This window comes from Drosophila albomicans, chromosome 3 (assembly GCF_009650485.2).
Source record: "Drosophila albomicans strain 15112-1751.03 chromosome 3, ASM965048v2, whole genome shotgun sequence".
NCBI lineage: Eukaryota > Metazoa > Arthropoda > Insecta > Diptera > Drosophilidae > Drosophila > Drosophila albomicans.
In genome coordinates this window covers 45825743-45837976 of record NC_047629.2, presented here as the reverse complement: position 1 = coordinate 45837976, position 12234 = coordinate 45825743, and the positions used below count along the sequence as shown (strand labels likewise).

The window sequence follows — 12234 nt, the reverse complement described above, 5'->3', positions numbered from 1 at the left end:
ATTGTATATAGCAGACATTCTGTAAAGTTGAAAAATAAGAAACTCCAGATAACTATCTATAGTTACACAAGGAGAATTTAATTTTCTAATTCAATTTTTCTAGTAAATTTTAAATGAAGGACTCATCTGATTACTAGACGTATGTAAATATAAAAACGGTACCAGAAAATATTTGATAACGAATTCTAAAGCAGAATAAATAAAGAAATTCAAACTTTCCTTAAAAAGTATTCAATAATATTCTTTCAGAAAAAACTTTAACCTGTGTTTTTAAATGTTAAAAAAAGATCGAATCCAAAAATTTCCCATTCTGCTCAAAGAATTAAAAAGAATGAAATTAAGTTTTTGCTATTCATTAAATGGCCTTTAGTTTATTCTTTATTTGCATTGTACACAAAATACTTAGGAGCTAGAGCTTAAAGAACTAAGTACTACAACTCGCGGATGCCTTTCCAACTATATTATTTTGTACTTCGTGATTGTGGCATCCAGAGCTATATCTAATATCTAGAGTTTCGCATACGAAAATGACTGCACTTAGAGGTAGTTTGTTATTTATGTTTTTTTTTTTTTTGTTTTGTTGTACGTTTCTCTTTGATTTCAATGCGTTTTTTTGTACAAGTTTTGAACTTCATATATTGCCCGATAGCTAGTTGAAGCTTTTTCTTTCTGGGGCTAGGGAGTTGTGGACACAGTTAAAGCTTCCACTGCTTCCTCTATGCTGGTGATGCTTTTGCTCCTGCTCCGTTCGGTTTGTGTCTGTAAAAAAAAAGTTCAGGACACCAAAAGCTTTGTTGTCTATTCAGAATTGTCTTTTGTTTCCTTCGTTACTCACCACAGTTGCGTTGCGATGCGGGCAGTCGGCGTGCAAATGGTCCTCGCTGCGACAGCGATGGCAGCGCTTTGGCTGAGGTCCTTGCGCGCACTCCGAGGCAATGTGATTGGCGAATTCGCCGCAGTTGTAGCACCGCATGCGGCGAGTTTTGCGATTGCTGCGGCGAAAATAAGATGTGAATAAGTTAGATTATGGATTATAAGGAGAATACTACTCAATTTTCTATGCCGAAAAAACCAAAGTTGGTATAGATATATTATCATACTACACAATTCTATTCTAAGCTATAATTCTAATATTTTTATAAATATCTAAAGCAAAACTATTAAAACCCATTTGACTCTATAAAAAAGTATTTAATAACTAGAAATGTATATTTATGATTGATATTTTAATATTTATTTACTTAGCATACTATAATTTTTTATAAACCAATAAAGTGCCAAGTTTGCGCTCCATAAAACTAAATAAGTTTCTTATAAAAATATATAATAATTATGAACTTCTTATAAAAAAATGTATAAAACTTTTATACATAATAATTAAGCATCAGAACTTTACGCCACAGAACTTAAGTCGACATATTTAATTCTTATTCTAAATAATAATTCTACCATGCAAGGTACAAAGCCAAGGCATGTTAATATTCTCATAATTTTAAAGTCATTTTAGTTTAAAAGATCATTTAACCATTTATACTATACAATGTATGTTACTTATGTAGTATTTAACCGAAATTATATATTATTAATATTTTCAAAGTTATTTCTATGAATAGAGTTTTATAATTATGAGCAAACGATATAATTTTATGCACACAAAAATTGCCTTACTTTCATATTTCCTTTCATTTTGGGAGCATAAAGAGGTGTGGAAGAAATGGAAAACAGTTTAAATTTGCATGTAACATAAATAATTTTAACCCCTAGATCTTAAAACTATAACTTTAGTAGTGTGTAAGATGTGGATAGTAAGAATAATGTACATTATTCAATAATATTATAAGAAAAGTCTTTATAGTGTTAATGATACCTTTTCCTATGTATAACGTACATACGTAACATACTTATCCGTTTGTCACTAACTTATATTTAGACTGTCAATATTTTGCTACACAACTGTATTTATTACAGAAAGATTATAAATAATAAAATACAGAAATAAATAAACTTATAATCTATTTATTTATTATTAGTCACTTAAAATTTTAAGGTAGTAAAGTATACTTACATTCGTGGCCTGTAGGTGCTGCCATGGCAATTCTCGCCCTGTCTCCCCGAGACGCGAGTCGCCTCCAAACCGCGCGCCGTGCGCTGACACTCGAACTCGACTTCCTCCTGTTCGCCCAGCGAGCGAAAGCCAGCCATTTGTATAACACTCTGTTAAGTGAGGGAATAAAATATATTAAGTTGTGATAGGCAAAGTGAGAAAGTATTGTAAGTTCACCTGATGCACAAAGACTTCTTGGCCGCCGTCGTTGGGCGTGAGAAAACCCCAACCTTTGGCCACGTTGAACCATTTGCATTTGCCCAGACGCACACAGCCGCATTCCTCGCCAGGACTCGCTGTAATTATAAGAAACGGATTGAATTTAGAGAATCGTATGCAGGACAGTGTAGGGAAGTTCGGGTTCAATTAAGAATATCCTGCGCGCAGACAGGCTGCAGTTTCGTATGAGTTTTTGTTATTCAAATGAGGCAGCAGCTGAACAACTCGAAAATAGAGGCAGCGTGTCCTTGTCCCATTTGCCGCAAGGTAACAAATAAAATATAGAAAAAACTCTATCACAATCTCAAACAGGTTTTTATTAGAAATGCTTGAGGAGAGAGCTGGAGCGGAATAAGGCGATTGAAGTGAATGCCATCCGAAATTGGAGTTGTTGTTGTTGGCTGTTGTTCTGCTGCTTCTTCCACATTTTATTTTTGGGTATTCATTTCTTTATCTATGGCATGCGTGAGTTTCATCTACAAATAGTCTCACACACTCACACACACGCACGCATACGTAAACATTCCCATTCATTTGTTGTGCTCATTCATAACTTCGTTTTTCCACAGCGAGTTGTGCGTTCCATTTTCAGTTCATGCTTATCTTTAGCTGTCGTTTGCTTAGGAGTATCTCAAAGATACAACACAGATACTCTGGCCACTCACTCACTCACTCATCGAGCTGATAGCTCTTATCTGAAAATACATACGTGCACTTCTTGAGGGTGGAAAACTTATCACAACTTATTTTTCTTATTGAAACATTTGTTGCTTATGGCTGGGAAAGTGAAATTTTTCAAAGTATTCGAAAATGATAATGAAAATACTTCAAATACTTTTGAAGAAGTTACAATGAACTGACATCTGGAATTACTAAAATGTTCGAAATGCACTTATGTATCTTCGGTAATTGGAGCATCTCTTTAGCTATTTAAATTTGTCAAGACAAACCTAGAAATCTAATTTAGTATTTGTGAAAAATCTGTTTCCAATTGTCTCCGTCAGCTGTCTATGAAATCTCTAAATAGATTTCAATGGGATTTCTTTTCTCAAATAAGATCAGCCAATATGCAACCTTTGATCTTTCTGAAGATAAACTGAGGTTTCAGTTACAGAGCTCAAGTTTTCATCTGTCTTTCCGAGCAGTTTCACTTAGTATTTTTTCAGTATTTTAATTATGTAAAATATTTTTTTCGTAGCAATTTTAATTAGTATTTTCGAAATGTAATCTGTAATTTTATATTTCTTTCGAAGTAGTTGCAATTAGTATTTTTACAGTATTTTCAAAATGTGAAGTATTACTTAAGAGTTCTTCCAAAGCAGTTTCTTATACTTATTGTATTTTCAAAATGTAAAATATATCTGTAGAGTACTTTGAAAGGAGTTTCGATTAGTATTTTCAAATTGTTTACTATTTTTCAAACTCTCTCTCAAAACAATTTAATTCCAATTTTTCCATTATTTGCAAATGGTAAACTATTTGTTTAGCATTTTTCCAGTATTCTTAAATTCCAAAATATTTTGTTAGAAACAGTTTTAATTAGTATTTTTCAGAATATTTGGAAAATATTTCTTTAGATTTTTTTCAAAGTAGTTTTAATTAATATTTCAAATTTTAAAATATTCCTTTAGCTTTTATTCTCAGCACTTTCAATTAGTATTTTCTAGACCTTTAGCAACAAAATTTAAATTCAGTTTTCCATTAGATGTTATTCTAAGAATCTTTAATTAGTATTTTTATTGTAAAACATTTCTTTAGCTTCTCTTCCAACAAATTTCAATTAGTATTTTCTTTGACAACTCGTCCGCAACTGCTTGTTGTAAAGTATCTCAATTAGTTGATCGGCATGTAAATGTAGATGAAGATCTTTCGTTTGCATTTTGGGTCTCAAATTCAACCACCGCATAGCTGAGTGCGCTGGGAAACTTGTCTATTAACATGATTAGCGCTTAATTGTTGATGGAAAATCGTTCAAGTATAAAACTGAGAAAAGAAGCGCCAAAAAAAAATACGAAACGAGTTTTGTAACGAGTGGTAAAAATATTGTAAGAAAATTATGGAAAAAATCGTTGAAGCAGAAATTGGTCAAGCTGTAAAAGTAATTCTATGCTAAGCTGATATTTTTTGGCTGGACAACAGCGAGAGGGCGGTTTATAATAATGCAGTATGCAACTGCTGACCATGAGGGATGTAGCAGGGGATGCTTCGTGACGAGGGGGGGAGTGATAGTGTTTGCGATTTGCGATTTGAAAGCACGCTTCGAGGGTTGATCGAGGGTTGAGCCCAGAAAAAAAGAAGTATATAGAGAATTTGCCAATAAAAATGTGTCGAATGGCAAAAGCAAAACACAAAATGCGGAAAAGAAAAAACGAACTGCGCAGTACATAAAAAAGAGCAAAACAAAAAAAAACAGAGAATGAGAGCAGCGATCGCTGTGGCCAATCAGCGGCGAGTTTGATAAGATATTTTTACGTCGACTTTTTGTTTTTCTGTGCTGGCGACATAAACAAAAGTGAAACTTGTTTTTGCTCTTTCTGTTTTGGATACGCTATTTGGATACCGTTTAGGAGAGGGGGAAGTCCCAAGAGGGGGATGTAAACTTTTACCTGGCGCTGAAGAATTGCTGATTAAGTCCACTTGAGTATGCTCCATATTTCGTTTGAATTTTTATTGATTGTTGCGCTTTAATTGAATTTGTTTTGCTTCGTTTCACGTTGACTGCATTTTACACAGAAATGTAGATAGTTTTCTTCTGAACACACACACAGTTGCACTCACTACTCGCTGTTGCAGTTGCAGATACACACACGAAAGAACACAATGTGGAAATCGAAAGACGAAATCGAAATTGAAATAGTTGGAAAAACGCTGCCGCTGCGCACGACGCACTTCGTCAAACTGAATTGTGTGTTGCGTTTTACTATTTCTAGGAAGGCCACACTTTCCGAGCACACACACATGCGCTCACACGGTCACATAGATACAGCTACATGCACACACACGCAAGCAGACAGGCCGAAAAATGTAGCTGTATCTTCAAAACAATATTCAAACGGCGACGCACATGATGAGTACCCGAAATGAGTGTTTGAATGTGTGAGTGTGAGTGTGTGAATAAGTGTGTGAGTGAGATATTCATGAGCGTGTGTGTGCGTGTGGAAAAACATTTGAGTCGAGTCGCTTTGTGGTGAGCATGAAACGTAAGCAGCGTAAGTGTATCTCACAGATACTTTACGTTGCGATCGCATGCTAAAGCGAGAGCGCAGCGTTTAGCATATGAATGAGCGAGAGAGCGACAGAGAGAGAGAGAGAGCATTTATATGAGAGAACGCACAATTTTAGAGAGCGCGAGTTTTCGATGCCCAAAAATATTTATCTGCGTTTCGAGATACAAATTCCAACTGTACGCACATGCGAGTTTTCGAAAAGTATCTGCGGCTTAGCTCAGGATGATGTGCTGTTCTACTGCCGTATAACAGTGCATGTAACTGTTATACATCCCACTTTATATACATAGTATATAGTGAAATTTGCTGCCCACTTCTGATAGGCTCAGGCTCAGTTGTTTTTTTGGAGGGTTTAAAAAACGCACAGAGAAATCTCTGATTGGCGGCCCTAAAAAAATTGCATAAAAAAACTGCACAACAACCCGCACGGCACTCACACACACACACGCACTCTGCCACATAAGGGCGGACTTGCCACCCCGAAACATGAGACTGTTGCAAGATTATGCACACAAATTGCTAATGTCGCGTGCCACATTTTTCGATGTTACCCTCGCTCATTGTTGCAACAGCAGTTGGCGAATTGCTGCTTTTGTTGCTGTTGTTGTTGTTGCCCAGGACATGGATGCAATTTATCATGTGCCACGTGCCACGGCTGTGTGGCATGCCAAATTGTCGACCAATGCCACAAAGTGTTCGATGACAGCGCATCTGAGGCGGGGTTGAGCAATGAAGCGAGTCAAACTCTGGCGATTTGGTAAATGGACAAAACTTATGCGAAAAGTGCAGCTTGCAGCTTGAGAGTTTTCTAAAAATAATAGGAAAAATCATAAAAGAAAATAGTTTCTCTATCATTTTTACGAGCATCAATAAAACTGTTTATTGCTAATGTGTTTCTTTTGGCAGATTTTCAAACAAAACTACTTTAATTAAATTAAACAATTAATGTAATAACTTTTGCGATGTAATTTTTTATAAAACAATGCTAATCATAAGAAAATAAAGGATATTTAAACAAATTCATAAAATTTAATATACATTTAACATTATTTTTTTCATATACATTTTCATTTAAATTATTATAATATGAAAACCTGTATTTATATAAGTCTAAGAAAAACAATGCAGACAAGTGTAAATAAAATTATTATTTGAGGAAGGTTTACATATCCGACTAATAACTTCAATTAACCCAGAAAGTTTCCAAAGCTTATTGTGACTGAACATTGCATATAAATTAGATATACTTATGTATTTTAAATTGTTTAATAAATTTTGATTTCGAAACTAATTTAAATTAGATATAAATATGTATGTTAAACTGTTTATTAAATGACAAAATTCAATTTTTCATATTAAAAAAAGACAGAAAATTGGAACATTCAAAAAGATAAAAAAGTTATATTTCCACTCTAGCTTGGTCATCGAGAAGTCAAGTGTTATTGTCACCAAAGAGTGTATTATGAAAGCGAGACGTCCCATCAGATATTCTATTACTACCGGTTTTACGTGTGTGCAGGATACAAAAGAAATAGAGTGAAAAGAATGAGACTGAATTATTCAATTGTTGTTCATTGAAATTCTAAGGATCTATAGATCCTATTTTGTTCTTTATTGTCTGACATTTCTTATTCTAAAATAAAAATGTTGACCAAAGAATCTTATTTATTTATTTTCTATACAAAATACTTATTAATGGGTTCACAGAGAAACGAAATCTATATTGAAAAGAAGATTGCTAATCTAGAGTTAAGAACTTTTTTAAGTTAAGAACTTTCAAGGATTCGGATAAGATTGTCTATGTGTGCTTATTCAAAAATCACTTTCGTTAATTAAACGAATTTGTAATTGACTTTTTTCTTAGTTTAAATATTCTTTTGAATTCTTATCAATATTATTTGAAATAATTACATGTCAAACAGTTTCTGAATGTAAAAAATATATTTAAAAATTCGTAATACATTTCTTGAATTTAATTAAAAACGAATAAATCTATGCCGAGAAAATCTTATTTCAGTTGTGGATCAAAATATTTGACCAGTTCATTTTTTGCGCATTTAATAGGCATATGTTTGTTTAGTTGTTTTTTATGGAATCAGAGCACGAGTCCTTGCTGTGGCGGCTGCTGTGAGTGACGGAGGTCAGGCGAGGGTCAGTATGATTTTTATCTTTAATAAATGCAAACAACAACAGCAGCGAACTCGGCATTGACAACGTTGCAGCGATGCAGAGAATGAGAATTGAGAGAATAACCGTTGGCTCAAAGGGGCGCTGTAATCAATATTTTGCCGACAGCCAAGTCCTTTCGTTTCTCTATTGTGTGTGTGTGTGTGTGTGTGTGTGTGTGTGAGTCCAGACACAATAAGAGAAATGAAAATGGAAAGTGCCCATTAGGGATACGAAGCCGAAGCACTCACATGCGCATAATTGGAACAGGATTAACAAGGCAGAGCACAGAGCACAGAGCACATGGTGAATGCAATTGCCAGGACACTGTCCGCAGGACAGCTGGAGGGAGGGAGAGAGGGACGAACGGACCATTGTCCATTGCAGGACCCGCTCTGCATTTCCGGCCCAAAGCAGACACGCGCTCAGACAAAGGATGCTGGAAAATAATCCGCTTTAAGTAGATGAAAACGTTGCCAAACAAAAATTCGACTCGCGCCGCGCTTCGACATTAAATGGGGCAAAATCAAAGCTGAAATCTATGCAAAAATTCATCGTAATCATAAAACTGCATGTTGCATGCAAAGTGGTTGGAACTTGGTTGCAACAACTGCAGTTCACCCCCCGCAGCATGCGTTTGACCCGCCCCAGCACCTCGAGTTTTCCTCTTTCTCTCTCTCTCTCTCTCTCTCTCTCTCTCTCTCTCTCTCTCTCTCTCTCATGCTTGTGATAATCTCCGCTGCTGCTGCTGTTGTCGGTGTCCTTTTTTTATGGCAGAACGCACACACAATTTGCATGTTCAGCAGGAGGCCTGATTATTGTTGTTGCGATTGAGCCACAATAACAGGCGAGCATTCAAGTATCCGACTTTCACTCGTGATTGACACGTGATTGATGTTTCCATTTGCCACTGACAGCGCTCAGGGCAAGGCACGGCACAACGGCAAAAAAGAAAACAAATACCCAAAAAGGAAACGGAAAATGGGGGCAAAACTGTGAGTACTTGTCCTGCAATTGCCATTAACATCTCTAGCTTGGTTCAAGGATGTGTCGCCTCTGAGCTGTCTTTGGCTTCAATTAGGGTCACTTGAAACAATGATGAATGAAACAATGAGTTATAAATACAAAAATTACTATTGAGCTGCAAAATGCTCGAATACTAATAATAAGATTAAGAATACACATCGACGTATGAAAAGGGAGATCTGGCTTAAAGTCTAGAGAGAAATCCTTTTCTTTAACCAGCTAATATTCAGTGTTAGTTTTACCCAATTACAGAATTATATTTGGTCTGAAAAATGCTGAAGGAATAATCATAGAGATGAAATGAGATATCTAAGAATTCCATTCTTAACATTAGTCTATTAATATTTTATGTGCTTCGTCTAATTAAAAAGAAATTGTTGAACTTGAAAAAGTTCTAATAATAAATAATTTCAAACAAAAATAAAACTACTGATCAATTTATAAAGTGAGATTCGATTTCAAGAATAAGGATAAGGATTTCTGCTATTTCTGTTCATTATTGATTTAAGACAATTAGGGAATAATTATTTAAATAATAATAAAAAACTATAAATGTAAATCCTTATATAAAAAGAAATTTGGCTTAAAGATTACTAAGAAAGTCTTTTTGTTCAATCCTTCATGTTAATATTCAATGCTAATTTTACTCAGTTAGAGAATTATTATTGTTAGTCGAATGTTAATTATTAAGTGATCTAGTACTGAACTAAAAATAAGTACAAATCAATATATATATTTGGTTAAAAGAAACGCTTACTTTTCCGATAATATTCAATTATCATTTAACCCAATTAAATAAATTTATACATTTTATTTTAACAACATAACAAAATATGAATAGTCTCATGAATTCAAATCAAAATCAAATATTTAGAATTTTAGAATATGGTAAGTAACTTTTGAAGGATAAAGAATGGCGAATCCCAAAGAAGTAAATATGTAAATCTTTATGAAATGTTTGCTCCTAAAAGTATGCTTTACATTTTTCAACTACAAATGGTGAACTTCAGACATCACATAAATTTTCTTGCACTTCTTGTTGGTAAACGTTTTCTCAACATTTTATATAATTTAGCCCATAGCTTTCTTCAACATTTTCCAAATAAAATAAAACTTGCCGCTTGTTGATTTTAGTATGAAATATTTTGTTTTTATTTATGTCATTTCGTTTCGTACTTGTTATTAATTGTGGTTTTTCATTTAGAGATATTTTTAGAGATATTTTATATAATTAATAGGAATTTAAGTTGCGTTCAAATAATGTTTAATAATTTTTAGATTTACGCATATATATATATAGTCAATTATGGATCATCTTTCACTTCTTCGTCTGTTTATTATTTTCTTTTTTTGTTTTGTATTGTGTTGTTTTTTGCAATTGTGGCATAAAGGGTGAATGACAGAGACATCTGCATGTGTGTGTGTGTATATATCGCTAACATTTTAAATGGATTTCAACAAAATACGATCACTAATTTAAGGTTTTAATTGCAATGTTTTGTTTCCTCCTCGTTTGAATGATGATTGCAAATGAAATTCGCTGCGTTTTTTTTTTTAATTGTGTATGAGAACCAATTTTGTACATTTGTGGATACAAAAAACAATCAAGTCAATCAAATAGATATATAGATGTATATATATATATATATAATATATGTGATAATTTATATATATATATAGATGAATAACAAAGGCTCTACATGCACTCTATATGTACTTAATAGATATATGAGAGAATATACAGATAGAGAGATACAGATACAAATAGAGTTACAAATACAGATACATATATGGGGGAAGGGGGGGAAATATTGATTCGCAATAAAAGTTGACATACATATCAAGTATAATTATACTTATCGAATAAATACATATAATGCAATATATTTGGATTTGATTTCTATCATTTCGATTCGATTTTTGTTTTGTTTTTTGTTTGTTTGTTTGACCTAAATCAGAGTCACTTATAATACTAAGAAGCAGTCATTTATTCTCCATTTAAATTTACGTGTTGTCGTCACTTTTTTTTGAATCCTGAAACAGATTTCAATTTACTGTACAAGTTGCATCTCCTCTTCCTCTTCTTCTTCGTCTCACTACGACTACAAACGTGTGTGCTATTATAAATATATATATATTTTAATGTATATCTATAATATATATTTATTGAATATGTTACAATGCATTTCGAAAAGAAATTAAGAATGAAAATAAAATCCTGTTGTCGTGTGAAAAAAGTTCATTTCTAAAATATTTCCCTTTGTTTGGTGTAAAATATCGAAAGTGGGCGGGGCAAATGAATGTGATTTTGTTGTTTGTTGTTGTAAGAGAGTTTATATATGTTTGTATGTTATGTATTTGTATTGTATATAGTAATTCGTTCAGTCTCAGTCTCACAAATAGGAAAGTATTACTTGCTATTTATTGTATTTGATTTTGTTTTTCTTTTGAATATTTTCATAATGCACATAAAGTAAAGCGAAAAACTTGCCGAAAATATAACGAAATCACAACCAACAACCATAGAAAACCAAAATGCGAAAACCAAAGAAATAGTGAACAAAAATAAAAAATTCAATTTTGGGTATTTTGTTTTGTTTTTTATAATTTTGATTATCTTGTTTTTATATTTTCCATGTATGTAGGTTCTCCTCGGATTTGCATCCGTCATTAGAATTAGAATTATGCGTATATAAATATTGCATATGCTTATAAATTCTCAATTACATTCTATGCATATATAAACTATATACTATATAATATACTATTGTATAATCTACGATTATCGCTAAATGTTGTTCTTTTGCGTCTTTGTATCGAATACAAAAATACAAAATGTTCAATTTTGCATAGTCTTAGTCTCAATTAGCGGGCCAAAACACGCGCTGCGCCGCCCCCTCACACAAAAACAGCGAACAGCCACACCCCCGATTTACAAAAAGGCGAACGCACGCAGCAGCAGCAGCAAATAATTAAAGAAGTTATTACGTATACGCCGCGTGCGCTCCGCAGCGCGTGCCTCTTGGGAGAGAAATACTTAAACGTTACGAATTGGTGTTGTTCCTTACAGTTAAGAGCTGGTATTTAGCTACAGTATATATATATGTATGTATGTATATTATAGTGGATATATATGTATGTTTTGTATATAGTACAGATTTAAGATTAGACTTAACAGCTAGTCAGCCTCATTAATATTATAAGCTTAAATGTTACGTGTTTCAATTACTTGTAATCAGACAATGACAATTAATTAACTAAGCATTTCTTTTCTCACTTAACTTAACGACATTGAGAATATATGTATATAATAATAAAAAAACGAAGACTAATTGAGAGCGTTTTCAATAATTTTGGTAAAGTTTCAAATACGAATTATTTGCTTTTTTCTTTTGTTTTGTTGTTTTTTGGGGAGTTGTTTGAAATTGTTTCTAAAGGCGCAAAAGTAGAGAAAGTTGTATGGATAAATGTTTGCTATTACATATCTAATAT

General features: G+C 33.3%; 1 protein-coding gene across 1 annotated transcript; it reads right to left on the bottom strand.

Annotated features, from left to right (window-relative positions):
• Positions 1–396: 396 nt before the first annotated feature.
• Positions 397–5187, bottom strand: LOC117570333 (protein lin-28 homolog). The gene is made up of 5 exons (XM_034251884.2): positions 4930–5187; positions 2282–2400; positions 2066–2214; positions 836–992; positions 397–759 (listed from the first exon to the last, which is right to left on the bottom strand). Exons 1-5 carry the CDS (start codon positions 4973–4975, stop codon positions 676–678), a joined length of 555 nt encoding a protein of 184 aa, XP_034107775.1. The 5' UTR covers positions 4976–5187; the 3' UTR covers positions 397–675.
• Positions 5188–12234: the final 7047 nt, after the last annotated feature.

Bases quoted from the DNA above. Each gene is read 5' to 3' on its own strand.
- LOC117570333 (XM_034251884.2), bottom strand. From the start codon at position 4,975: ATGGAGCATACTCAAGTGGACTTAATCAGCAATTCTTCAGCGCCAG. The intron at 2,401-4,929 runs GTAAAAGTTTAC...TTATAATTACAG, and splicing joins CAGCAATTCTTCAGCGCCAG to CGAGTCCTGGCGAGGAATGC. The intron at 2,215-2,281 runs GTGAACTTACAA...CTCACTTAACAG, and splicing joins AAGAAGTCTTTGTGCATCAG to AGTGTTATACAAATGGCTGG.